At 45.2% G+C, this 26,445-nt stretch overlaps 4 protein-coding genes and 1 long non-coding RNA gene across 10 annotated transcripts in view; 2 read left to right on the top strand and 3 right to left on the bottom strand.

Annotated features, from left to right (window-relative positions):
- The window catches only part of LOC307033770 (uncharacterized protein), a 79,144-nt gene that overhangs the window by 44,594 nt on the left and 8,105 nt on the right, over nucleotides 1-26,445 (bottom strand). The gene's annotated exons all lie outside the window — the stretch shown is intronic.
- Nucleotides 221-7,551, bottom strand: LOC307033772 (uncharacterized protein). The gene is made up of 7 exons (XM_079672373.1): nucleotides 4,197-7,551; nucleotides 3,887-4,094; nucleotides 2,543-3,288; nucleotides 1,859-2,045; nucleotides 1,232-1,488; nucleotides 652-823; nucleotides 221-359 (listed from the first exon to the last, which is right to left on the bottom strand). The coding sequence occupies exons 1-5, from the start codon at nucleotides 4,584-4,586 to the stop codon at nucleotides 1,454-1,456; spliced, it is 1,566 nt and encodes a 521-aa protein (XP_079528499.1). The 5' UTR covers nucleotides 4,587-7,551; the 3' UTR covers nucleotides 221-359; nucleotides 652-823; nucleotides 1,232-1,453.
- On the bottom strand, nucleotides 7,551-25,003 carry LOC307033771 (zinc finger protein 862-like). 6 transcript variants are annotated; one of them, XM_079672371.1, is made up of 12 exons: nucleotides 23,662-25,003; nucleotides 23,411-23,580; nucleotides 23,145-23,320; nucleotides 22,892-23,067; nucleotides 22,617-22,786; nucleotides 22,268-22,506; nucleotides 21,923-22,180; nucleotides 21,630-21,839; nucleotides 21,323-21,553; nucleotides 21,054-21,206; nucleotides 17,978-19,400; nucleotides 7,551-10,206 (listed from the first exon to the last, which is right to left on the bottom strand). In XM_079672371.1, the coding sequence occupies exons 2-11, from the start codon at nucleotides 23,577-23,579 to the stop codon at nucleotides 19,347-19,349; spliced, it is 1,836 nt and encodes a 611-aa protein (XP_079528497.1). In that variant the 5' UTR covers nucleotide 23,580; nucleotides 23,662-25,003; the 3' UTR covers nucleotides 7,551-10,206; nucleotides 17,978-19,346. The 6 variants fall into 6 exon arrangements, with proteins under 6 accessions (XP_079528497.1, XP_079528498.1, XP_079528496.1 ...); XM_079672372.1 differs by lacking the exon at nucleotides 17,978-19,400; XM_079672370.1 differs by lacking the exons at nucleotides 7,551-10,206; nucleotides 17,978-19,400 and having other exon boundaries at nucleotides 20,032-21,206; nucleotides 23,662-24,018; nucleotides 24,183-25,003.
- On the top strand, nucleotides 10,637-11,725 carry LOC307033283. Its single transcript, XR_013806452.1, has 4 exons — nucleotides 10,637-10,915; nucleotides 11,170-11,249; nucleotides 11,414-11,576; nucleotides 11,686-11,725. It is a non-coding gene; the product is annotated as an uncharacterized lncRNA (long non-coding RNA).
- LOC307033524 (uncharacterized protein) lies at nucleotides 12,984-14,689 on the top strand. The gene is made up of 5 exons (XM_079672038.1): nucleotides 12,984-13,143; nucleotides 13,231-13,488; nucleotides 13,572-13,781; nucleotides 13,858-14,357; nucleotides 14,425-14,689. Exons 1-4 carry the CDS (start codon nucleotides 13,024-13,026, stop codon nucleotides 14,107-14,109), a joined length of 840 nt encoding a protein of 279 aa, XP_079528164.1. The 5' UTR covers nucleotides 12,984-13,023; the 3' UTR covers nucleotides 14,110-14,357; nucleotides 14,425-14,689.

Genomic DNA, 26,445 nt, shown 5'->3' on the forward strand with positions numbered 1-26,445 from the left:
GATTCTTGCGTGACTTCACAATAGTCATGCCCATCACTGTGCAAACCTTATTAAATGCACAAATGCCTTAATTAATTATCTCTGTCTGAGGAAGGAATTGGTAATGTTACAAGGTTGTATTTTACAGAATGTCACTGATACAATGTGCATGGCAACCACATCATGTTGTCTTTACTTTTTCTTTATTATATTATTACAAATTTCACTCACCATAGGTTGGACTTTCCAACACTCTGCGAAGCACTGCTACTCCCTTTCTACCCTTTGGGTACTTGATGCTATACATGGCTTCCCCAGTCTTTGTCACGCCTTGCACCCGGTTGGCATTTTCATTGAAGTGGAGGGCTGCAATCAGTATCCTGCAATAAGAATTGGAGCATAATTATGTCTTAATATTTGTTTATTACTAGGATTCATACAAACTGGGAGGGGGGGGGGGCTTCCTGATTTTTTTTAACAATTGTTATAAGCATGTGTTACTTTTAAAACAGAATTTAACATACATTTGCAAAATACTTCGATATTTCATTTCAATCCAGCCTCTTGTCAAGGAAGTTTCTCAAGGGCTACTTCATATAAAATATGTATTATTGGTAGACCTCATGGTTATTTTTAAAACACTGCAAGCCGGATCAATGGTGATAAACTTACCGACAAAGCATTCCTGTGTAAGAGAAGACATACATCTTCGGCGCAAACTGGATAAGGAGGCTATGGAATCCCTCCACTGCTGATGTTTGGGAGCCCCCAGAGAGCTTCAAAATGTCTTTACACAGGGTTTTGTTGCACACCAGCGTCTCCAATTTGACTGCTGCCTTGGATGCTGAAAAAGATTTTTAAAAGTTTACCCTATGGAAACTTGCATACAGTATATCATATTTACATACCACTGCAAAATGATGAGGTTGTATTTAAATACAAGAACCTGTTTTAATACGACTGTTTGCCATTTTGGGTACCTTTGATCCTATATTATATAACCTAACAGAAAAAAATCCCTCATATTTATTTTCTTTGGTCCCTAAAATTTCTGTTTTGGGACTGCAAAAAGAATTGTTACAGATGACTGGCAACTGATTACATTGATCCATTATCAGTAACTTAAAATGTGTAGCCATGTATATTTACAGTTCAGGATTTGTATATAGTATAATATACTATATATATATTATGTTATGTTAATATTATATTATGCTAATTATATATTACATTTGGGAAAAAAACCACTCACATGGTTCCAGCCATTTCTTGTGGGACTCCCTCCCCTCCAGCCTGCCATGGATGCATGACGGGAATAGGTCTCCATGGCCTGTGTGTACGTTCTGTACATGAGACACAACCGACTCCCATTTCGCAACAATCTGGGCTCCTTGACCAGAAGGGGTCGACACCGCACACCAGTACATATGGTTGCTCACTCTTTATCCATGGGCGAAGCACCTGACACTCCCGCTCATTGGACGCCGCAAGCAGTTTTTTGGAAAATTCCTAGAAATATATAGAGGCACAAACAGATATTTGCATTAAATAAATAGTTTAAATCTAAAGGACATCAATATGTTCATAAACTTAGCACAGCTGTATAGACTAGTCACTAGACTACTTATCAGGTTCAGTATCTGCAAATAAAATGTAGAAAGTAAATATTTATCTATTTTACAAATACATAACCAAGCCACAAAACAATTACATGATTGCATTTATAATCCTACATGTGTCGACATTTATATCATATCTGTGTGTTAAGAATTCCATCACATATAAGAGAGCTCAGAGAGCCAAGTGCTAAACATACTAAGACATTTTTACTCAAGCGAGGTATATGTCACTTAGTCAAATGTCAAATGCTGACACAAACCTTTTGCTACATGCCAGATATCATAGAGGGGCTCAATGTGGGGGTAGGTCTCTCTGAGCCACTTGGCTATTTGCCGGTGTCGGTCGGTGACCATCGTGCCAACTGCAAGTCCCTGCCGCTCAAGATGTGCCAGGGAGCGCTCCAACCCAGTTTTCTCCATATGGTAGCTACCACCACATTCATTGCTCTAAAACAGCAGAAAACAGATACATAGGTATTAGACAAATGTATACAATGCAAATATAACTACACTTAGACCTGCAGTAAATGTAATAGATAACAGGTTTAATATGTAATAATCCAAACTAAATAATTTCAAATAATTAATGTCCTAAGTTAATATATTTTAATTCATTATGAAATTGGTATATACAATTGTATTATTTCAAACTAATTTGTGGATTACAGCACCTAGACATTTTGTAAATAGAATAATTGGAAACCACGAGAAAAACAATTATGCAAACCTAGCTGTGGTTTTATTCTATATCTATTTTGTCCATATGTCCAATGCAGCTGGTTTGAATTGGCCACACCATTGGCTAATGATTTGCCAAAATGTCAACAAATGTAATAATAGATATTTAAAAAATACACTTAATATCAGTGTTTTGCATATACAAAATATATCAGTCAAGTGATTTCAAACCTACTCATAAACTTCTTCAGATACCGGTAACCCACCTGAACTAGCTGAATATCTATTACTACATTGGCATGCAGCTCCAACATGGTGTAACTCCCAAACTTTGCACAATGTCCCGGGCTATCGGCCCGGCCATCACCTCCAAGGACCAGGTCCCTTCCCTCTGCCTGAAATGTGCCAAGCAAGAATGTCTGTCTCATGTTCCATACTCGCTGGACAACTGGCAACAAAACACTTCTCTGGTGCCGGAAATATGTCCGTGATGATATGGTCGCCAATGCCATGGTTCTCATAACCCGCAGAACCTTTCCTGCAGTGGCACCTGCCAACAAAATTGAAGCGGACAAGAGAATGTTGCCCGCTGCTGTGCTGCCGATGTAGGGTTGGCTGTTCCATGTCACTTTCTTGAAGCAAGATGCACATGACAACGTAATGACTAGGAGTGAGCCAATGACATTGTGGCATGTGGAAATGTCAACTGAACCACAGTCGGGGCAGTGGCACCAGCTGAGCAACCTCGTGAGGCAAGTCATGAAGACAATAAACTTCTTCTCCTTGTGGATGGGTGTGACAGGCTCATCCATATCCGGCTCACTGTTCTTCTGGTAGTCATCTTCTGATGATAAAATGTCGGATGACGAAGGTGGATCATATCCTGGTGATGAAGGTGGAGATGGAGATGATGATGATGATAATGGTGGAGGTGATACCTCTTTCTTTGGGGTGGGAATTATGTTGCATTGACTGCCAGTGTCTTGGAACAGCTTCCTCTCTATTGGAGTCCCTGAAAAGAGATTTCCAAATATGAATTATGATATGAAAAACCAATCATCAAACCATACCAGTAATATTTTGCAAGAAGGTAATAGACAGTCCAGTTTACAGCAATACAAGCATGTGCAAATTATATGGAAAGTACTAGAGTGTGACTTATTTTGGAAAATGAAGCCACTTGCATTTTAGGCTTATTTTCCAGGGTCCACGTATATTTCGCCTAATAGTTCAATATAAATGTCCCACCAAACTTGACATGCTGTGATACATGTACGATTTTATGAGATGGAAATGTTGTTATTGAATTATGTTATCATCTAAATACCCCCTCCCTCCCAAAACCATTATTTTGACTCAGTATTTAATACATAAATCCTATTCATAATTGGATTACACTGGTGAGTGGTCCCTCCATTATAAGACCTTGCCTGCACCAAGAAAATCATATCATGTAGGTGGTATTATAATAGAGGGACAGGAACAGAATTAATATAACTTGCTTCTCGATGAGGCATCATAGCGCAGAGGGATTGTACAATGCAGACTACTGGACACACATATGCACTTAATTTTGTAACTGATAATGACTGATAATAATAATAACTGACCTGTTGTCTTTTCTCGCGGCTTAGTTTGAACCCCTTTGCTCCTCTGTGGCTTTTTCTTCTCCTTTACTGGATCAGTTTGGCAAGCAGAGGTCATAGTGCCTGGCGTCTCTTGCATGGGATTATCTGATGCATCACTGCATGCAGTTGAAGTATGTGCAGTTGATGCACCATCAGCTGTCAACCGTGGCTTTAGGAGAGAATCCAAAACCTACAAGCACAAGGGTGACATTTACATTACAATTTTTACATCAAGAATTATTAAAATTGCACGATTGCTAAACTGAATCGCCGCCAAAGTATTTGGTTTTACCTGAGTTTTCTCTCGTTTCTCGAAGTAGGCACTTCTGTGGCGTTTTCCTGGGGGGGAGGCGGTGGCAAAGTCTCCGGTGCCTTCACGGATTTGCGATGGTGTGGGAAAGAGAGTAGGCACTGCTGACGGCTTCAGAATCCGTTTTCGCGTTACATCTATCCCACTTCTAACCATCAATATAGGCCCTTCCTCGAAATCATCGGGCAGAAAGTGGGCACTGCATATGTAGGTCGTTCGGGGGTTCTTCACAGACCATTTGGCCCTTGTGTTCTGCACGTTTTTCTCCCATGTGCGCTGACGCTTGAAATCTGTGGGAAAGCTATGGATGCTGATGTTTAGTTTGTCATTTGCTGTATTGGAACACCCAGACACAACGCATCGTCGAACCATTCTTACGTATGACAACACACTTTGTGCGTGTTTGGATCTCACGCCGCACAGTGAAGCGTTCCCGCATTGACGTCACTTCCGGCTTCCCCCAAAACCTCAAAATTAGTCGAAGGAATTTTCCCGCGATGTTCGAAATTATTGATATTTATCGGAACGGTATCGCTTTTTCTTTTTTAAACTGACGGTTCGAGATTACTAGTAGCCCACTATTTCATTGCACAACAGTTGTTGGGTTCGTGTCACAAACTCTTTAAAGAGGGTCACAGCTCTGCCATACAATGGTGGCCTAGTCTCTGCATGGGGGACGTTCAGAGGGGCTCTTTTGCCTGTACCAGAAATAAACTTTCGGCCCACCCAAAATGTTGCAAAGTGTGTCCAGAGGCTATTGTTCTTTTCAGATAACACAGCATTTAGAATTGGTGTTAAAAAAAAGGGCTTCCAGTTTGACCCCCAGCTCTGGAACTGCTCTCCCTCCTTTTTCCAATGGTTTATACACGATCTCTCTTTTTAAGTATTCCTGATGCGAACCCCAGATAAATTGGAAAATTGATCTTCTCAAGGTTGTTTGAAAGGCTCTTGGTACAGGCAGGGTGGCTGCTAGATGAGTCAGTGATGCAAGGATCTCCGCCTTAATGACAAGGATTTGTGGGCCCTATCTTCCCACCTAAGGAGTTTCCCTTTAATTGCTGGGAGTCTGCTGTCCCAATTTACATTTTTTTTTGCCTCTACCAATCTCTATACCTAAAATGTTCACCCTTTCTTTTTTTTCAACTAACCCCAGATCTACTTTGTCCTCTTTCCAGTTAAGGTAAAGTATCTCACTCTTGGACCTTAATCTTAGCGCCTGATGCAAGAGAGAGGAGTTCACACCACTCTAGAGCTTTTACAATTGAATTGTTTTCTGTGCTTAATATTGTCATGTCATCCATGTACAAGGATACAGTTGCTTCTTTCCCACTGCTACCCGGGACGGGGAGGCCATGAATGAAAGGATCCTGTCTTATCCCGCAAGCTAGTGGTTCCATAGCAAGAATGAATAAAATCACAGATAGCGGGCAGCCTTGTCTAACCCCTGATAAAACCTTAAAGGGTGCTGTTGTATGACCATTTACGGACACTCTACTCGAACAATCTGTGTACAATAGATCCGTCCAGGCCCTCAAATGTGGGCCGAAACCAAAACTGACCAAAACTTCTTTAAGGTACTGATGGTTAATCCTATCAAAGGCTTTTTCTAGATCCAGGCCAGAGATGCACAGTGGCAACTTACGGTCCATAGCATATAAGTAGGAGTCTCTTATTAAAGCCAGGCTGTCGTTCGTGGATCGTCCTGGTATTGCACATGTCTGCTCGACTCCTACAATTTCCTCTACCACGTCCTGTAATTGAAAAAATAAAGCTTTTGCTAAAATCTTTCTGTCCATGCCGAGTAGTGTAAGGGGGCGCCAGTTTTTTATTTCCTTTTTGTCACCTTTTTTGAACAACAGGGAGATTGTGCCTTCTCTCAGGGATGGTGGTAATTTACCCGTGAGGAGGCTCTCATTATACATTTTCAATAGGGGGGCCTTCAATTCTGTCCAAAAGGTTATGTAAAATTCTTTTGGCAACCCATCGGCACCTGGGGCCTTGTTTTTCTCCATGCTCTCAATTGCTCTGGTCAATTCATTTACAGTTAATTTACTTTCCAGAATAGCTTCATGGTCATTAACCTTTTTGTTTACTTTTGATAGAAGATTAGCCAAAGCTGCTTTGTCTAGATCTTCACTTTTATAGGGGTCTGAGTAAAAGCTGTATACACTGGCAAGTATATTATTTATATCTGTCTGCTCTTTCCCATTTTTATCTTTTATTGTGTCCATAACATTTCTCGGCTGGGCTAGTTTTCGAAAGAAGTATCTTGCACATTTTTCGTTATTTTCCATATGATTTACTCTGCTACGTGTAAGTAATCCGCGACTTGCCTCTGTAGTAAGATGTGACATGTCTCTCTTAAGCCTCGCTATGTCTTCTGCTACATCTAAACCCGCATAGGCCATTGTGTAAAGTCGTTGTAGTTTTGCTTGCTGGATTTTGAATTTATAGCGTTTTTTCTTTGCTTCTTTTTTACCTTCCTCTATGAAAAAGCTCTTAGTTCGCCCTTTAAAATCTTCCCACCAGTCCCTCACAGAGTCAAAAAAAAACTCAAGAGAGGACCACATATAGATTTTTTCCTTAAATCTCCTTACAATACTAGGATTTTCCAGAAGGGATGTATTCATCTTCCATGAGCTTCTACCTCTTATACCCTTTCCTTTAAAATCAAATAAACAGTCCATTTTGGCGTGATCAGAGAAGAGTACTGGTTTTACAGATGCGTTGATGACCTGCAATCTCTTTGAGGTCAGAAGAAAGTCTATTCTTGAGTGTGTTTTACCATTTGACCAAGTGTAGCCTGTCAAGTTAGCGTTTTTGGCACGATACCTATCTGTGAGTCTAAAGTCATTAATTAGGTTTTTTAGGGCTTCTGAGCTGGAGTCCAGCTTTACAAGGGAAGTGGTTAAAGGAAATTTTTTTGCCAACAGGCAATTTAAATCTCGACCCAATATGATCTCCCTTCGACATAGAAGGAGTGGCTGGATTGCTTTTAGTGTTGCTAAGCGTTCTTTTAGACCAGCAGGGCAATACACATTGATAATTCTCAGATTGTCATCACCCCACCCAACATCAACACAGAGAATTCTACCATCTGATATGCGTTGTAGCCTCTGGATGTCAAAATGATTCCCATTAAATAAGATTGCAACCCCTGAAGACCGATTTTTGTTATCGCCCGACCACACCGAATTTCCATGGCTCCATCTGTCCTCAAACATCTTGTAATTGTCCCTATAGTTTATATTACCTTCCTGAAGTAGGTAGATGTCATGATTTTCTGAATGTAGAAATGTGAAGGCTGATTGGCATTTAACAGGATCATTTAGGCCTCTTGTGTTGAGAGATGCAGGGCGGCATGGTTTTCTAAGTGTCAACTATGATGCGTCTTCTTTGATCTCTTTTTCTTGGATTTTATAGCTCTTTCTTTATTCAGATAGATATTTTTTATAGATGTAGCCGAAGAGACGTTAACTACATCATCAGGCTCAAGTAAGGGATTTGAGGTTGGGGAGGGAGAGTCCCCGTGGGAGGGGGAGGGTTCACCTGATTGTGGTGACTCCTGGAGGCGTTTCCTTGATGGTGAATCCTTTGTGTCTCTTATCTGGGTGATGGCGATAGGTGGGACCAAAGGGACACTTGCCTGTGCTGTATCAGGGGGGTCGTCCCTGAATACTTGCTTCCCCTGGGGTGGAGGAGTGATGATGTTTGCCATTATGGACTCTAGCGTATTCTCTGCGTCTTGAAGGTTCACCCAGGGCGAGGCTCGGCCATTGCACCCCGGCTATGCTGACCGCTGCGAATTCCCCAAATGTGGGAATCTCGACTGCATTTGTGGTAGTGGGGGACTGCGTTCGCGCTCTCCCCTGATTATAGTGTTGAAGAAAAGGTCAAAGACAACGTGGCTACAGCTTGCATGTGTGGCGGCTTCTTTGCTCCAGGAAAGACTTTCTGGTGCCGATGTCCTCCCCAGAGCGTGTCCTTCCTTTGGGCTCGAAATGTCTCTGTATTGTAGTGAGCCTCCCTCTGCGTGCCACGCTCCAGAGCCAAGGCAAGTTCAATTTGTCACCTTTAGCTTCTTTGGCATTGAGTCCAAAAAAGATCCGCTGCTGATGTGCTACAGTTTCTCCCCTCAATTGAAACCATTTGTTGTGGTTTCCAGATGCGTCTTTGTTTGTTTTTCCACAAGGCAGGAGATGGGTGCACCGTTCCCGGAGGCGCTGCAATACCGGGTCGATGCGTGGAGTGAACGGGGCAAGCCCCTCTTTCAGCTCCCAGTGCTAAAAATCCATTTAATGTATAGTCCACGTATAGGGGACATATCAGATATTAAACTGATAAGAACAGATTTTTATTTTATTATTTTGTTTTTTATTATAACAAATCTTCAATTTCAATCATTCTTTAACACAGATTACAATCAAGTATACAAGGGACATTAAATACAACACATATAACACTTATACTTTTCATGAATGCAATAAACATTTAGGTGATCTGGCCTTCACCCCACCACCCCTAAACCCCCCTTATGAGGATGACATGTTAAGCCTTAACAAAGGAAAAATTACCCACTCAATTTTCAATCTGCATAGGGGTCTTCACTGAAACTGTCAAACCACGTTTGAAGAGGTGGAGGGACTCACAAAGCCCCCTTGTGTGTCATCCCCCAAGTGAGGTGGCTGCAACAATGGAGCAGCAGGCAGCCCCCGGTCCAGTAGCAACCCCAATGGGAGCCCAGCCCCTACAACCCCTGCATCCTCCTCCATCACTCCTCCACCCAAATGATGGCCTTCGTCCGTTTTGCCACTCCCCTGGTCGCTGTCCTTCACTGGTCCCTCCCTCTTCTGCTGCCCATCTCCTTCATCCACCACAGCCACCACCACTTTGGCCCGCCCCTTCCTCCTTGTCCCCTCGGTCTTTGGCCTTTTGCTGTCTCCGACCTGCGAGCTGTCCCCATTGTCTGCTGAAGCCTCTGTTCCGAAAGCCTCCGCTATTTTAAGTGCCCCAGGCTTGACACCCACATCAGCTGCTACAGTTGAGCCTGTATTTCCCCGCGGGCCCTTGGTCAGACCCCAAGCCGCCGCCTGGTCCCTGCTCCACTGTCGAGGTCTCCCCCGTGCTCACCGGAAGCATAGCCTTCTGGCACAGAATAAGCCCCTCCAGAAGGTCCTCGAAACCCGTTTCACTCCGGTTGTTGGCCCCGGCTACCTCCGCAAAAGTCCTCCTACGCTCAGGACAGCTTCGGTAAAGATGCTCGATCCCACCGCAGCCATGGCAGGCCTTGGGCACTGTACAGTCTTTGGCCTCATGTCCCCTTTGGCAACAAAAACGGCAGCTGGCGCCAGTGCACCCTCCCTCCACGTGGCCTGATTGCCTGCATCGCCTGCAGAAAGCTGGCTGACGCGGGTAGAAAAGTTACCCTTAATCTGCTCCAAGGCCGAAGGAGGCAGGCGGGTACTTGAGGCCAAAACCCTCTGGCTCAGATTTAAGAAGCACCTGGAACTGCCTTCGACCTGTCCAGATCTCCATGGTGTCCTTGACATGTCTTGCTGTAGTTAGCACTTCCCCATACAGCCTCAAAAAGTCAGCCAACGCTCCGTCAGTCACAAAGGGATTAAACATGTGGACCGTGATTGTCCTGAAATTTGTTCTGTCCAAATTTAAAACCTTATAGCAGGCTAGCGGCTTTAGCATAGCAGCATCAGCACAGTCCTTAGCAACCTTCGTGTATACTTGCTCGTCCTTTAGGGTGACATCGAAAGCCTTCTCTTGCTGGTTCCATTGTAGGCAGTAGATGGCATCGATCTTCAGATGAAGCTGCTCCATGATGACTTTCCTGCAGAACCACGTCCTCGATACGACATCTTCCTCCTCAACAACTGCCTGAAAACACATTGTGAATCTCAGCCCAACTCTTGGGATCGGCTGTCCATCAGCGGCCCTCCCGGACATCACTCTTTTCTCCTCGTGGTTTGAAATGTCCTTCCTGGGAAAAATGATAACAGATTTTTTTATTTTATTATAACAAATCTTCAATTTACATCTTTCTTATACACAGTTTACAAACAAGTAAACAAAGGACATTCAAAACAAACACATACAACACTTTTACTTTACATACATGCAATAACCATTAGGTGATCTAGTCTTCACCCCACCAGCCCTAAACCCCCCTTCAACCTTTCCAAAGCAGCGTGTTGTCCCCATTTCAGAATGTCCCTCTCCATTCTCCCCTTCATATCTGCCCTTACTTTTCCTATTATCCCCCTTATGCTGCAGCATTTGTTCTTTACAACATCCTGCCTAGCCAGCCACAGATTTCTCTTCAGCAGGCTTACCACTAGCCAAACGGGGACAGTGTTTCCCACACAATGTTAATACTTGGGCGGGCCGCCCAGGTATATTAAGGCCCGCCCAAGTATATTTCGGACCTTTTTTTATTTTTTTTATCCGTCCGCGAGCGACGCCATCTGCGAGTGTTTAACTAATGGACAATGAGCCCTCGCTCTACGTCTCCTGTGCCTGTTCGCTCTGCGGTTGATTAACTAGGGGACAATAATCCCCCCCTGTTCGCTCTGCGATCGATTAACTAGTGTATGATCCCTCGCTCGACACCTCCTGTTCGTGCTGCCATCGCGTGGAGGGAAACGAGAAACGGAGAAGACGACGTTAATTTAGAAGACGCGGACACTAAGGTAAAGTAACTATTTTCTCCTTATTGTGTTGTTGTTTTCTGACTTTGGTAGGAGATTCGAATTATTTGAAGTTAGTGGCAACTAAGAGTGTATTTAACGTAATCAGGCCAACTTTGCTGCGTGCAAATTACGTGTGCTAAATTAAATATAAAAAAGATTATAATTCGTTTTCTCTTCGGGCTATGCCAGTTAGAAGGACACAGATTAACTGTAGCTAAGGTTAGACTGTTCATTTCCCCTGCATTACTCCTCAGATATGAGTATTCAAAAATATTTTAAGAGAATACGGCGTGAGGATGAGGAGGAGAGACGAGGAGAGGAGGAGAGACCACAGGTAACTTAGCCAATGTTAACATTTTGCTTGCAATGGCAATAATAAATGCATAAGTCTCAATAATGATATATGTCGGTTCATTTGACCTGAAATTATACAATTGCAGTCAACAGTGAGTTGCAATGCAGAGACCAAACTAAATTCAAGCTTGTTTTCAATTCTAGCCGGTGGTCAGTGAAGATGCTGGCACAACTAGTCAGAGTACTGAGGGAGAGGCAGCAGGTCCCAGTGTGGTAGAAGCAGCAGCAGGTCCCAGTGTAGAAGCAGGTGCAGGTCCCAGTGTGATACAAGCAGCAGCAGGTCCCAGTGTGGTACAAGCAGGTGCAGGTGAACGAGCAGCACAGTTCCAAGCATCACAGACACAGACACAGACATAGTATAATAGCAAGGAGAACTCTACCATTTAAATGCAGTAATAACAATACATTATTTTCAGATTCCAAGCATCGCCACTCAGGATGGAACCCTGATTGGCTTATAATGCAGCAGTTTAAGAATTGGCTCTACCTCACCCAGCATGGTATGAATGGCATTTGCAAGTTCATATTTGTAATAAAACTTATTTTTTGTAAGAATTAACACGTTTTTCTTTTTAAAAAGGAATGTTTTGCCGAATCTGCAGGCAACACAAGCCTCCAATAAAGAAAGGCCCCTTAAAACGGGCTTTCATAGAAGTTGGGATTCTTGTTTTCCGCAAGGATTATATCGAGCGCCACATCTCCCCAGAGCCTCATCAATATAGTGTTAAGCATCAGGTCTCACTTGCATCAGGTAAGCTAATTTCTGCAACCTATCAACCATGTTTGGCTCATATAATGAATTATGTATTTGCCCTTGGTCTAGGCTACTCAGTGATGCAGGCTTTTGATCCCACAGTTATTATGGAGCATGAGGCCGTCATAGGTGGATTCAAATGCCTTTACTGGCTAGTAAAGAACGAGATTGCTCACCACACCAACTACCCTAAGCTCTTAAGTTTAGCTCAGCTTTTGGGTTGTGATTACTTTGAAAAGCTGAAGGTAAACCTAGTACAAAATGATGCTTGTGAAACTAAGAACTTTAACCAGCTAAATGTTAAATGATCTCTTTTTCTCAGGTGGATCAAAGAAACAATTATCAATCACACAGAATAGTGGATGAAATGCTGGAGATCCTTGCAGAGATAGTAGAGTCGCCTATTTTGGAAGAGATAAGGTCATCTCAAGCAATCAGCCTAGAGGTTGATGAAACCACAGATGTATCTGTAAACCGCCAGCTGGATTTACATGTTAGGTGGGGTATTTTTTAAAGGAATGATGTGCATTTAAATAAAGATGTAGGCCTAGTTAAACTTAATATTTATTAATATGTGTGAAAACCTATACATTTTTATTTTAGACACCTGGATAAAGAGAGTTATGTTTTCAACCACTTCCTTGACCTGGTAACTCTGGAAGATGGGAAAGCTGACGGCGTTGTTGCTGCCATCAAGAGTGTACTACAGAAGAAGGATCTCCCGGTAGACAGGCTCTATGGACTCGGGACAGACGGTGCAGCAGTGATGAAGGGTATGGAGTTTATTGTTAAATCTAATGGATTGTGTGAAATGTGTATTGTCAGCTGTTATTAAAGGAAACAAAATGACGCCCTCAACACTGCATTTAATTCTTAAACTTAGGCCGTCTGAATGGAGTGGCAAAGCAGCTCAGACAGTTTTCCAAAGCTGGTTTCTGTAGCGTGTGCTGCACACAGACTGGCACTGGCATGCAAAGATGCCTCAAATGCTGTCAGGTATATGGCAAACTTCAGGAACCACCTGCAGGAACTGCACCTATTCTTCCGAAATAGTGCAAATAGGTCAGCCACACTGAGTGCTGCCGCTACCACTCTTGGTCTGAACGACTTGAAAGTCAAGGTGTGTTTTCACCTATTTTCATAATACTATTGTGGTGTCATATTATTTACATATATTTTACTTACCAGTGTTTCTACTTGTTTTTAGGAGGTGAAAGATACAAGGTGGCTATCGCAGCACCTAGCCGTTCAAAACCTCCAGAGGAACCTTCCAGCTGTGCTGGCTGCTCTGGCGGAAGAAGCGAGCACAAGGAAGTGCCCAGTGGCCAAAGGTCTATACACCTTCTGTGCCACATACCGCCTTTTGGCTGCCCTCTACCTTCAGGCAGATGTGCTGCCCCACATTGCAATGCTGTCCAAGGTGTTTCAGAGAGCTGATGTGAACTTTCTCCACATAAAGGAGCAGGTAGATTACAAAGAAATGCATTTGATGCTCCCAGTTATTTGCATTATCCATCCTATTATATTGTTGTCTTTTTCCACATTTAGGTGCCAGTCACACTTGTTACTCTGAGGAGAATTCTGGAGGCAGGCGAGACCCCACTACCCGGAACGTTCCTTGCTCGCCTACATCAAGACTTGGACAACCCAGGCGGACTTGGGGCGTTTAGCATTGCCGGAGAGGAGGAGAGGATCAGGAGGGGACACGGAATTCTGGAGCGCCCCCGGGAAGATATGTGGGCCAGATTTGTCAGAGATGTAAATACATCCCTTCTTACTTTTACATTCCAATATTTATTTTCCTTGAACTGAAAAATGTATAATATCATTCCAGGTCCTCAAACCTTACATCTGCAGCCTGGAGAGCAACATCGAGAGCAGGTTCCAGCATATTGAAGTGCTGGGGGCCTTCAGTGTCCTGGGTCCAAAGGCAGTTACCTCAAATGATGTAACCAACATTTCAATGTTGCAGACCCTTGCCAACAAATTCATCCCAGGGCAGGATGCCACAGTTAAACAAGAGTGGACCTCCTATAAGCAGCATGTTCTTGAAGGAACAGTTAAGGTTGGTAAATACCTAAATTAATATGAACTTGACGGTTAGAATTGCTTGTTTTGACATCTGTAAATGTTTCAATTATACTGTATACTCATTTGCCCTGCCTTGGCTAATCTCTGAAGGACAAGACGCAAGCTGAGATCATGCAGCTCCTGGCCAGTGAGAAGGACGAATGGGCAGAAATATACCCAAACCTCAGCCTTCTCTCTTCAGCGGGGTTGGTCATCCCTGTCTCCAGTGTAAAATGCGAGAAGGATTTTTCTACGATGAACAGGGTAAGTGTCATTCCCTGTTGCATGTCATTCTGTATAGTTCATTTAAAACAAACTGTCTGTTTTACAGGTGAAAACTGACATGAGAAACCGACTGAAAGGGGAGCACCTGGCTGCATGTATGCGGATAGCAGTCAGTGGACCAGCACCAGAGGCATTCCCATACACACAGGCATTGGAGCTGTTCTTCAACAAACCCAGACGGATTAAGTGCTCTGACAAACAGTGCCATCTTTGTACAAAATGAATATTGCCATACAGTAATGTAAAGTTAATGAATAAACATGTTGTTAAAACTTGTTGTTTGTCACATGTGTTGCACGTCACAAAGCCCGCCCCGCGGTCCGCTCGCACCGTGCTCCGCTCGCAGCCCCCCCCCCTGGCACCTTCCCTCCCCCAAGTATATTTCAGATCTGTGGGAAACACTGGGGGAATATTGCCCATAATTCACCAGGACCCGAGCCCCTTTCGATCCCATCCCATGTCATCTTAAGACCAGGAAAACTCTGTCCTGACCACCCTTCCACTCTTCTCCATGCTCCCCGTGCGAAAGGACAGTCCCACATAACATGTCTGATGGTCTCTTCACCCTTACAGTCTGGCCTAGGGCACACCGGAGACCTTGCCAATCCATGACAGTGCATGATTTCCCGCACTGGCAGGCACCTAAGCAGGCACAGCCAGTTAAGGTCCTTTAGCCTATTCTCTAGTCCCTTCGGCTGGATCCTCCTCCACACCTTGGATGGTATTCCAATGACAGGACCGACATTGATTTTCTCTCTGGCTTCCGTATATAGGGCTTTGTGATTGAGTTTCACCTCTGGCCCGGCAGCCTCCGGGTGAGCCCGCAGCCACCTTGCTGCATGGCGGTAGTGCCATGGCTGCTGTTCCGCCCTTGGCCCCAAATTGCTCCAGGCCATAAGCTCTCTTGCTTCATAAGAAAAGAAAAGGCGAATAAAATAACCAGAAGGATGTACTACTGGGCCTGATACTTCCCTACATAAAGTCGAAACAAAAATGCAGTCCATCTTCAGAGTTAAATGTGGTACATCTCTCCCCCCTGCTTCGACCCCAGCCAGCATGCGGCCTCTTGCCACATACTCGTATTTCCCACCCCATATGAAACCAAACACGAGGCGCATGAGAGGCCTCCTCATGCTGACCGGCAACAGATATATGTATGCAAGATATAGTAGGGATGGCAATATATCTACTTTCAGCACTAATACTTTCCCTATGAAGGTCAGCTGCCTACTCTTCCAGAGAGACACTTTCCTCTCTACTACCTCAAGCCGTCTTGCCCAACTCAAGGAAGCATTTTTAGTAGACTCAAAACTGACCCCCAGAACGTATAGGCCCTGAGCAGAAAGCAAGACCCCCTGGCGCATCTATCCTTTCTCTCCATTTCCCAAAAAACTTAACCGACGACTTTGCACAGTTAAGCTTGGAACCAGATGCCCTGCCGAAGTCCTCCATGATTTGCAGTGAACGAATAAGGCATTCATCCCTGTCCAGCAGCAAAGTGGTGTCATCTGCATACTGGGACAGTTTCACCCGTAACCCTCCTCTGCCTGGCACTAGAAAACCTCTGACCCCTGGGTCGGCCCTGATGGCTGCCGCCAAAGGCTCCATATAGAGCGCATATAGCAGTTGTGAGAGAGGGCACCCTTGTCTCACACCCGATTGTAGCCGGAAAAAATTGCCTAGGTATCAGTTCACTACTACCTTGCTCACCACGCCCATGTATAATGTGCGCAACCACCTTATAAAGACTTTACCAAAACCTAGCCTCACCAGAATGCAGAACATAAAACTCCACGACACCCTGTCGAACGCCTTGGTCTGGTCAAGAGCAACCAGCATGAGTGGCAGGTTTCTGTCCTCTGCCCAAGCTACAGCATCCCTTAGGAGCTGCAGTTTCCATCTTGTTGAGCGCCCTGGCACCGCACATTTCTAGTCAACATGAACCACATGGGGCATTGCTTCGCCTAGCCTATCAGTGAGAACTTTTGCCAACAGTTTATAGTCCACACACAACATGGCCAAAGGTCGCCAGTTACCTATTTCAGTGCGATCCCCCTTCTTATACAGGAGGGAGATCACCCCGGTGGCTAAAGACCCGCTCATTTCTCCTGCCTGCAGTACCTCTGTCAGCACCTCCAACAATATTGGCCCCAATATGCTCCAGAACTTTGCATACAATTCCACAGGTAAGCCATAAATTCCTGGCACCTTACCCTTGTTCATTCTGTTGAGCGCACCCTCCAATTCGCTAACCGTTAGCGGGACCTCTAAAACCTGCACTATGTCCCCTGGAACCTGGCGATCCAGCAGTTCCAAGAAATCATCCCCTCTTCCCACATGTTTCTCCTTAAAGCTGTCCCTGAAATGATCTGTGGCTACCCTCAACACCTGACCCTCTTCTGTCACTACAATACCCGGACTTTCCCTAAACCCTGTCACCACCTGCCTTGCTTTTTTTGCCCGTACCGAGCTGAATAAAGCAGCAGAGCATGTTTCTGACTGCTTAATGAACTCTGAACGTGATCTCGCCAGGAAAGCCTGGGCCTTGCCTTCAGAGACATGTCTGAGCCTTGCCTTCAAAGAGTTGCATACATTTTGGTTTATAGTAGAACCACAGTTCCCCTTTGCGTACTCACGCTCTAGGAGTCGCTGCAGATGGGACATCTCCCTCTTTGACCGCCTTGCCTTCCTTTTGCAATAACCTAAGCAGAAGGTCTTAATTCTGTCCTTGGCTACCTCCCACCACTCTAGTATCCCCTGACACAGCGGTTTGAGGCCCAACACTCCCTTAAAAAACAAAGGGAACTGTTGGTTGAAAAACTTTTCCTCCAAAACACTGACATTTAGGCGCCAGTAACCAGGCCCAAAAGTTTGCGCATCCGAATCTACTCGTAAAAAGCAGGCCATCGTGATCAGAAAAGAAAACGGGGATGGTCCTACCTGCGATCCGGTTTAAAGACCTGGAAAAAAACAAATAGTCCAAACGTTTTGCCACGCCTCTTGAGTTACGCCACGTAGGGCTGTCTATGTGTTGCTTGACCACCTTACCCCCATCTGCCAACCCACATCTAACCATGAGTTGTGAAATATACTGGTCGCTGGCATCCCCTCCCTTCCCCAGCTCAACATTAAAATCCCCCCCTATAATTACCTGTCTATTGGTAGCAAGGAAAGGCTCCACTAATGTAAACAGATTAGTCCGCTCTGCCGGCAACTGTGGTCCATATACTACAATGACCCGCAGCTTCCTTGTTCCCCATACAATGTCTGCCCCTATTGCCCTGCCCTGGTCAATAAAATACACATCCTCCACCCTTATTTCCTTAAAACAAAACAAAATCCCAACCCCCGTAGAGTGAACCCCCCCTATACTCCAAATTGAGTCCCCTTTCGTACGCTCCCTTGAAAACATTCCCACATCCCCCATGTCTCTCAGATGGACCTCTTGCAAAAAAACTATGGCTACAAGTGACTACAAAATCAAAAACAGTCCTTCTTTTAACAGTGTTCCTCATATCTCTCACATTCAAAGTGAGAACATCAAAATAACCTGTCATGAGGATGAAATGTTAAACCTTAACAAAGGAAAAATTACCCACTAAATTTTCAATCTGCATAGGGGTCGTCACTGAAACCGTCCATCTGGTCGGCCCATAACACAGGAACCACACTTGAAGAGGTGGAGGGACTCACAACGCCCCCTTGAGTGTCATCCCCCAAGGGAGGTGATTGCAGCAGTGGAGCAGCAGGCAGCCCACTGTCCAGTGGCAACCCCGATGGGAGCTCAAGCCCTACAACCCCTGGGTCCTCCCCCACCATCCCTCCACCCAAATCCTGGCCTTCGTCCGCTTTGCCACTCCCCTGGTCGCTGTCCTTCACTGGTCCCTCCCTCTTCTGCTGACCATCTTCTTCATCCACCACCGCCACCACCTCTTTGGCCCGCCCCTTCCTCCTCTTCCCCTCGGTCTTTGGCCTTTTGCTGTCTCCGACCTGCGAGCAGTCCCCATTGTCTTCTAGGGCCTCTGTTCCGAAAGCCTCCGCTATTTTACGTGCCCCAGGCTTAACACCCACATCGGCTGCTACAGTTGAGTCCGTATTCCCCGCGGGGCGTTGGCCCACGCTGTCAGACCCCGAGCCACCGCCCGGTCCCCGCCCACCGGAAACATATTCTTCTAGCACTGGATAAGCCCGTCCAGAAGGTCCTCGAACTCCGTTTCACTCCGGTTGTTGGCCCCGGCTACCTCCGCAAAAGTCCTCCTACGCTCAGGACAGCTTCGGTATAGATGGTCGATCCCACCGCAGCCATGGCAGGCCTTGGGCACTGTACAGTCTTTGGCCTCATGTCCCCTTTGGCCACAAAAACGGCAGCTGGCTTCAGCGCACCCTCCCTCCATGTGGCCTGATTGCCTGCACCGCCTGCAGAAAGCTGGCTGAAGCGGGTAGAAAAGGTACCCTCGATCTGCTCCAAGGCTGAAGGAGGCAGGCGGGTGCTTGAGGCCGCCAAAACCCTTTGGCTCAGATTCAAGAAGCACCTGGAACTGCCTTCGACCTGTTCAGATCCCCATGGTGTCCTTAACATGTCTTGATATAGTTAGCACTTCCCCATAGAGCATCAAAAAATCAGCCAGCGCTCTGTCAGTCACAAAGGGATTAAACAAGTGGACCGTGATTGTCCTGAAATTTGGTCTCCCCAAATTTAAAACCTTGTAGCAAGCTAGCGGTTTTAGCATAGCAGCATCAACACAGTCCTTAGCAACCTTCGTGTATACTTGCTCGTCCTTTAGGGTGACATCGAAAGCCTTCTCCTGCTGGTTCCATTGTAGGCAGTAGATGGCGTCGACTTTCAGATGGAGCTGCTCCATGATGACTTTCCTGCAGAACCACGTCCTCGATACGACATCTTCCTCCGCAACAACTGCCTGGAAGCGCAGTGTGAATCTCAGCCCGACTCTTGGGATCGGCTGTCCGTCATTGGCCCTCCAGGCCGTCGCTCCTTTCTCCTCGTGGTTCAAAATGCCCTTCCTGGGAAAAATGATAAGAACAGATACTACACTTGATCTTAGCCAAAAGGCCGAGAAGCGATGACCCCTAACGTTTGCTGCGGGATACGGACTCGTTGCGCAGTCGCCGCAGGTCTTGGTGCGGCTCTTTTGACCTGGCGTAACAGAGGCGCTGCGTAGCTTGGACCGCCCAGGTGCGAATGACTGCTCTTTTCTTGTCTTTCAAAAACTCAGAATGCTCAGCCAAATGGCCAAGCCTACCAAAAATAGGTTGAACTCGTAGGTGTTCCTCTCCACGGAAGTCTTTAGTAAAAGGCGAAAGACTTATACGCTTTAAAGAGAAACCAGAGTAATTGTGGAGGCCGTCCTGGAGAACAGACACCAACGTAGTTGTCCCAGTCCAAGCCCCCGCGGTGACCCTCACTTGGCTTTTCCACATCCCAGGCCACACCCTTTCCCCCAGCTGCGCTAGCATGGTTTGTGGCTCTCACCTGTGGCTTATTTGGCATTGAGTCCAAAAAAGACCCCTGCTGCTGTGCTGCACTTTGTGAGGCTTCTTTGCTCCAGGAAAGACTTTCTGGTGCCGATGTCCTCCCCAGAGCGTGTCCCTCCTTTGGGCTCAAAATATCTCTATCCCTTGCAGTGAGCCTCCCTCTGCGTGCCACGCTCCAGAGCCAAGGCAAGTTCAATTTGTCACCTTTAGCTTCTTTGGCATTGAGTCCAAAAAAGATCCGCTGCTGATGTGCTGCAGTTTTTCCCTCAATTGAAACCATTTGTTGTGGTTTCCAGATGCGTCTTTGTTTGTTTTTCCACAAGGCAGGAGATGGGTGCACCGTTCCCGGAGGCGCTGCAATACCGGGTCGATGCGTGGAGTGAACGGAGCAAGCCCCTCTTTCAGCTCCCAGTGCTAAAAATCCATTTAATATATAGTCCCCGTATAGGGGACGTATCAGATATTAAACTGATAAGAACAGATACTACACTTGATCTTAGCCAAAAGGCCGAGAAGCGATGACCCTTAACGTTTGCTGCGGGACACGGACTCGTTGCGCAGTCGCCGCAGGTCTTGGTGCGGCTCTTTTGACCTGGCGTAACAGAGGCGCTGCGTAGCTTGGACCGCCCACGTGCGAATGACTGCTCTTTTCTTGTCCAAAAAAGACCCCTGCTGCTGTGCTGCACTTTGTGCCCCCGATTGGAACCTATCTCTTTAGTAATACGCTTGAGTTGTGTGGCATGTTATACGTGCTCAGGGTTTCCCACAGATCTGAAATATACTTGGGGGGGAAGGTGCCAGGGGGGGGGGCTGCGAGCGGAGCGCGGTGCGAGCGGATCGCAGGGCGGGCTTTGTGACGTGCAACACATGTGACAAACAACAAGTTTTAAGTTTTTAACATGTTTATTCATTAACTTTACATTACTGTATGGCAATATTCATTTTGTACAAAGATGGCACTGTTTGTCAGAGCACTTAATCCGTCTGGGTTTGTTGAAGAACAGCTCCAACGCCTGTGTGTATGGGAACGCCTCTGGTGCTGGTCCACTGACTGCTATCCGCATACATGCAGCCAGGTGCTCCCCTTTCAGTCGGTTTCTCATGTCAGTTTTCACATGTAAAACAGACAGTTTGTTTTAAATGAACTATACAGAATGACATGCAACAGGGAATGACACTTACCCTGTTCATCGTAGAAAAATCCCTCTCGCAGTTTACACTGGAGACAGGGATGACCAACCCCACTGAAGAGAGAAGGCTGAGGTTTGGGTATATTTCTGCCCATTCGTCCTTCTCACTGGCCAGGAGCTGCATGATCTCAGCTTGTGTCTTGTCCTTCAGAGATTAGCCAAGGCAGGGCAAATGAGCATACAGTATAATTGAAACATTTACAGATGTCAAAACAAGCAATTCTAACCGTCAAGTTCATATTAATTTAGGTATTTACCAACCTTAAATGTTCCTTCAAGAACATGCTGCTTGTAGGAGGTCCACTCTTGGATAACTGTGGCATCCTGCCCTGGAATGAATTTGTTTGCAAGGGTCTGCAACATTGAAATGTTGGTTACATCATTGGAGGTAACTGCCTTTGGACCCAGGACACTGAAGGCCCCCAGCACTTCAATATGCTGAAACCTGCTCTCAATGTTGCTCTCCAGGCTGCAGATGTAAGGTTTGAGGACCTGGAATTATATTATACATTTTTCAGTTCAAGGAAAATAAATATTGGAATGTAAAAGTAAGAAGGGATGTATTTACATCTCTGACAAATCTGGCCCACATATCTTCCCGGGGGCGCTCCAGAATTCCGTGTCCCCTCCTGATCCTCTCCTCCTCTCCGGCAATGCTAAACGCCCCAAGTCCACCTGGGTTGTCCAAGTCTTGGTGTAGGCGAGCAAGGAACGTTCCGGGGAGTGGGTTCTCGCCTGCCTCCAGAATTCTCCTCAGAGTAACAAGTGTGACTGGCACCTAAATGTGGAAAAAGACAACAATATAATAGGATGGATAATGCAAATAACTGGGAGCATCAAATGCATTTCTTTGTAATCTACCTGCTCCTTTATGTGGAGAAAGTTCACATCAGCTCTCTGAAACACCTTGGACAGCATTGCAATGTGGGGCAGCACATCTGCCTGAAGGTAGAGGGCAGCCACAAATCGGTATGTGGCACAGAAGGTGTATAGACCTTTGGCCACTGGGCACTTCCTTGTGCTCGCTTCTTCCGCCAGAGCAGCCAGCACAGCTGGAAGGTTCCTCTGGAGGTTTTGAACGGCTAGGTGCTGCGATAGCCACCTTGTATCTTTCACCTCCTAATAACAAGTAGAAACACTGGTAAGTAAAATATATGTAAATAATATGACACCACAATAGTATTATGAAAATAGGTGAAAACACACCTTGACTTTCAAGTCGTTCAGACCAAGAGTGGTAGCAGCAGCACTCAGTGTGGCTGACCTATTTGCACTATTTCGGAAGAATAGGTGCAGTTCCTGCAGGTGGTTCCTGAAGTTTGCCATATACCTGACAGCATTTGAGGCATCTTTGCATGCCAGTGCTAGTCTGTGAGCAGCACACGCTACAGAAACCAGCTTTGGAAAACTGTCTGTGAGCTGCTTTGCCACTCCATTCAGACGGCCTAAGTTTAAGAATTAAATGCAGTGGTGAGGGCGTCATTTTGTTTCCTTTAATAACAGCTGACAATACACATTTCACACAATCCATTAGATTTAACAATAAACTCCATACCCGTCATCACTGCTGCACCGTCTGTCCCGAGTCCATAGAGCTTGTCTACCGGGAGCTCCTTCTTCTGTAGTACACTCTGGATGGCAGCAACAACGCTGTCAGCTTTCCCATCTTCCAGAGTTACCAGGTCAAGGAAGTGGTTGAAAACATAACCCTCTTTATCCAGGTGTCTAAAATAAAAATGTATAGGTTTTCACACATATGAATAAATATTAAGTTTAACTAGGCCTACATCTTTATTTAAATGCACATCATTCCTTTAAAAAATACCCCACCTAACATGTAAATCCAGCTGGCGGTTTACAGATACATCTGTGGTTTCATCAACCTCTAGGCTGATTGCTTGAGATGACCTTATCTCTTCCAAAATAGGCGACTCTGCTATCTCTGCAAGGATCTCCAGCATTTCATCCACTATTCTGTGTGATTGATAATTGTTTCTTTGATCCACCTGAGAAAAAGAGATCATTTAACATTTAGCTGGTTAAAGTTCTTAGTTTCACAAGCATCATTTTGTACTAGGTTTACCTTCAGCTTTTCAAAGTAATCACAACCCAAAAGCTGAGCTAAACTTAAGAGCTTAGGGTAGTGGGTGTGGTGAGCCATCTCATTCTTTACTAGCCAGTAAAGACATCTGAATCCACCTATGATGGCCTCATGCTCCATAATAACTGTGGGCTCAAAAGCCTGCATCACTGAGTAGCCTAGACCAAGGGCAAAGACATCATTCATTATATGAGCCAAACATGGTTGATAGGTTGCAGAAATTAGCTTTACATAAAAAAATGATATACCTGATGCAAGTGAGACCTGATGCTTTACATTATATTGATGAGGCTCTGAGGAGATGTGGCGCTCGATATAATCCTTGCGGAAAACAAGAATCCCAACTTCTATGAAAGCCCGTTTTAAGGGGCCTTTCTTTATTGGAGGCTTGTGTTGCCTAGAGATTCGGCAAAACATTCTTTTTTAAAAAGAAAAACGTGTTAATTCTTACAAAAAATAAGTTTTATTACAAATATGAACTTGCAAATGCCATTCATACCATGCTGGGTGAGGTAGAGTCAATTCTTGAACTGTGGCATTTTGAGGCCAATCAGGGTTCCATCCTGAGTGGCGATGCTTGGAATCTGAAAATAATGCATTGGTATTACTGCATTTAAATGGTAGAGTTCTCCTTGCTATTATACTATGTCTGTGTCTGTGAATGTGATGCTTGGAACTGTGCTGCTCGTTCACCTGCACCTGCTTGTACCACACTGGGACCTGCTGCTGCTTGTATCACACTGGGACCTGCACCTACTTCTACACTGGGACCTGCTGCTGCTTCTACCACACTGGGACCTGCTGCCTCTCCCTCAGTACTCTGACTAGTTGTGCCAGCATCTTCACTGACCACTGGCTAGAATTGAAAACAAGCTTGAATCTAGTTTGGTCTCTGCATTGCAACTCACTGTTGACTGCAATTGTATAATTTCAGGTCAAATGAACCGACATATATCATTATTGAGACTTATGCATTTATTATTGCCATTGCAAGCAAAATGCTAACATTGGCTAAGTTACCTGTGGTCTCTCCTCCTCTCCTCGTCTCTCCTCCTCATCCTCACGCCGTATTCTCTTAAAATATTTTTGAATAGGCCTACTCATATCTGAGGAGTAATGCAGGGGAAATTAACAGTCTAACCTTAGCTAAAGTTAATCTGTGTCCTTCTAACTGGCATAGCCCGAAGAGAAAACGAATTATAATCTTTTTTATATTTAATTTAGCACACGTAACTTGCACGCAGCAAAGTAGGCCTGGTTACGTTAAATACACTCTTAGTTGCCACTAACTTCAAATAATTTGAATCTCCTACCAAAGTCAGAAAACAACAACACAATAAGGAGAAAATAGTTACTTTACCTTAGTGTTCGCGTCTTCTAAATTAACGTCGTCTTCTCCGTTTCTCGTTTCCCTCTACGCGATGGCAGCACGAACAGGAGGTGTCGAGCGAGGGATCATACACTAGTTAATCGATAGCAGAGCGAACAGGGGGGATTATTGTCCCCTAGTTAATCAACAGCAGAGCGAACAGGCACAGGAGATGTAGAGCGAGGGCTCATTGTCCATTAGTTAATCACTCGCAGATGGCGTCGCTCGCGGACGGATAAAAAAAATTAAAAAAGGTCAGAAATATACCTGGGCGGCCCGCCCAAGTATTAACATTGTGTGGGAAACACTGGTGCTGACTCCGCGGCATTATAAAACACTAGTTTGATGCTAAACATCAAATCCATTTAAGGGAGGAACACTAGAATGTCTTTACGGATATAGAGCTTATAATGAAATATAGAAGCGTGGTTGCTTGGAAAACAGTCTTTGTTGGCTGAACTTTTCGCCTCAACTGCCGTATGGTGGCTTGGCTTTATAATTCAGCATTGGTGGTTAAGTGGTAGAATTCTCACCTGCCACGTGGGAGACCCGGGTCCGATTCCCGGCCAATGCAATAGACAGTTCTTTGTTGTCTGAAAATAAATTATAATGCCTACACCACTTGGACTCTGCTACAGCAAACACACAGGTCTTTGGAGTGTACAAGTAAAGAGGGATGTTCTCCGTGCCGACTCCCATTGATTTGAGAACTCAGTGAGATGCTCGACATTAAATCACTGTAAGGGATGACCGGTGGACTGTATCCCTTCTTAAATGACTTAAGAGCAGGCCTATTCAACTGGCGGCCCGCGGGCCAGATGCGGCCCAGAACCAACTCCCGAGTGGCCCAGCCTCCCGTAGCCAAATTCCTACACTAGTACAGACCATGAACGCAACACTCCGCGTTTCAGAGAAACCACCAAACCACAACGTAGCACGTTTTTTGAAAGTGCATCTAGTGGTGCTATTAACGGTGGTCCTATGATAGCAACTCTAAAACATGTCTCTCTCAACTCTGAAGCGTAAACAGAGACAAAACGGTCATTGATCTTGTGGAGCAGATCCAAGTCAAGCTGGACCTTTTCGCGACCGACTTGAGCACGGGTCGGATGCTGCATTTTCCGACGCTCCCCAAACACATCACATCTCCGGCACAAATCACGGATGTGATGACAGATTTCATTGCGAGGTTGAAAGAGAACTTTGCCGGTCGATTGGATGGACTTGCTCTGCCAACAGAGGTGATGATGGGCTTTGCCAGAGACCCCTTCACTGTTGCAATAGAGGGGGACGTATCAACCCGAGCAAAGGAAGTGGTCCCCTGCATCGACAAGGGGAAATATACACTGGAACTTATTGACATGCAGCACACTAACGGGCCAGCGAAGTTTTGGAGTGATGTCAAAAAACGGCAGTTCCCTAACGTTCAGAAAGTAGCGATCTGTGTGCTCAGTATGTTTGGATCAACATACACGTGAATCAAGCTTTTCACACATGAACTCAATCAAAAGTAGCACTCGCTGCTCCCTGACTGACAGCACTCTTCCCCAATGTCTTAGGATTGCATTGACATCCTATGAGCCAAAAATCACTGCTCTTGATCAAAACAAAAAATGTCCCTTCTCCCATTGAGAAAGTCAGCGATGACAAATCACAAATGAGGTGATAGTAAGCACCTAGTTTACTATAGTAGACGTGTAGTGTAGTATTCATTCATATAGTTACCCGTATCCCTTGTTATGGGTTTGTGCACTGAAGGGTTTGACAGTTCTTTCTGTATTAATTTAAATGCACTTTGTAATGTGTCTGGGTCAAATGTGACCAAAACGTATGATTTTTTTGCTATTACTTGAAAAGTGAAAAAATAGTATTGCTACAGTACTACCTCTTTGTGTTGCATTGCTCTTTAGCTGT

This window comes from Notothenia rossii, assembly GCF_949606895.1.
Source record: "Notothenia rossii genome assembly, chromosome: 3".
Lineage (NCBI taxonomy): Eukaryota > Metazoa > Chordata > Actinopteri > Perciformes > Nototheniidae > Notothenia > Notothenia rossii.

Bases quoted from the DNA above. Each gene is read 5' to 3' on its own strand.
- LOC307033772 (XM_079672373.1), bottom strand. From the start codon at position 4,586: ATGGTTCGACGATGCGTTGTGTCTGGGTGTTCCAATACAGCAAATGAC. The intron at 4,095-4,196 runs GTAAAACCAAAT...TTGTGCTTGTAG, and splicing joins AGAAACGAGAGAAAACTCAG to GTTTTGGATTCTCTCCTAAA. The intron at 3,289-3,886 runs GTCAGTTATTAT...ATCTCTTTTCAG, and splicing joins GCCGCGAGAAAAGACAACAG to GGACTCCAATAGAGAGGAAG.
- LOC307033524 (XM_079672038.1), top strand. From the start codon at position 13,024: ATGGCAAACTTCAGGAACCACCTGCAGGAACTGCACCTATTCTTCCGA. The intron at 13,489-13,571 runs GTAGATTACAAA...TTCCACATTTAG, and splicing joins TTCTCCACATAAAGGAGCAG to GTGCCAGTCACACTTGTTAC. The intron at 13,782-13,857 runs GTAAATACATCC...ATATCATTCCAG, and splicing joins GGGCCAGATTTGTCAGAGAT to GTCCTCAAACCTTACATCTG.
- LOC307033771 (XM_079672370.1), bottom strand. From the start codon at position 23,579: ATGTTTTGCCGAATCTCTAGGCAACACAAGCCTCCAATAAAGAAAGGC. The intron at 23,068-23,144 runs GTAAACCTAGTA...TCTTTTTCTCAG, and splicing joins ATTACTTTGAAAAGCTGAAG to GTGGATCAAAGAAACAATTA. The intron at 22,507-22,616 runs GTATGGAGTTTA...TCTTAAACTTAG, and splicing joins CGGTGCAGCAGTGATGACGG to GCCGTCTGAATGGAGTGGCA.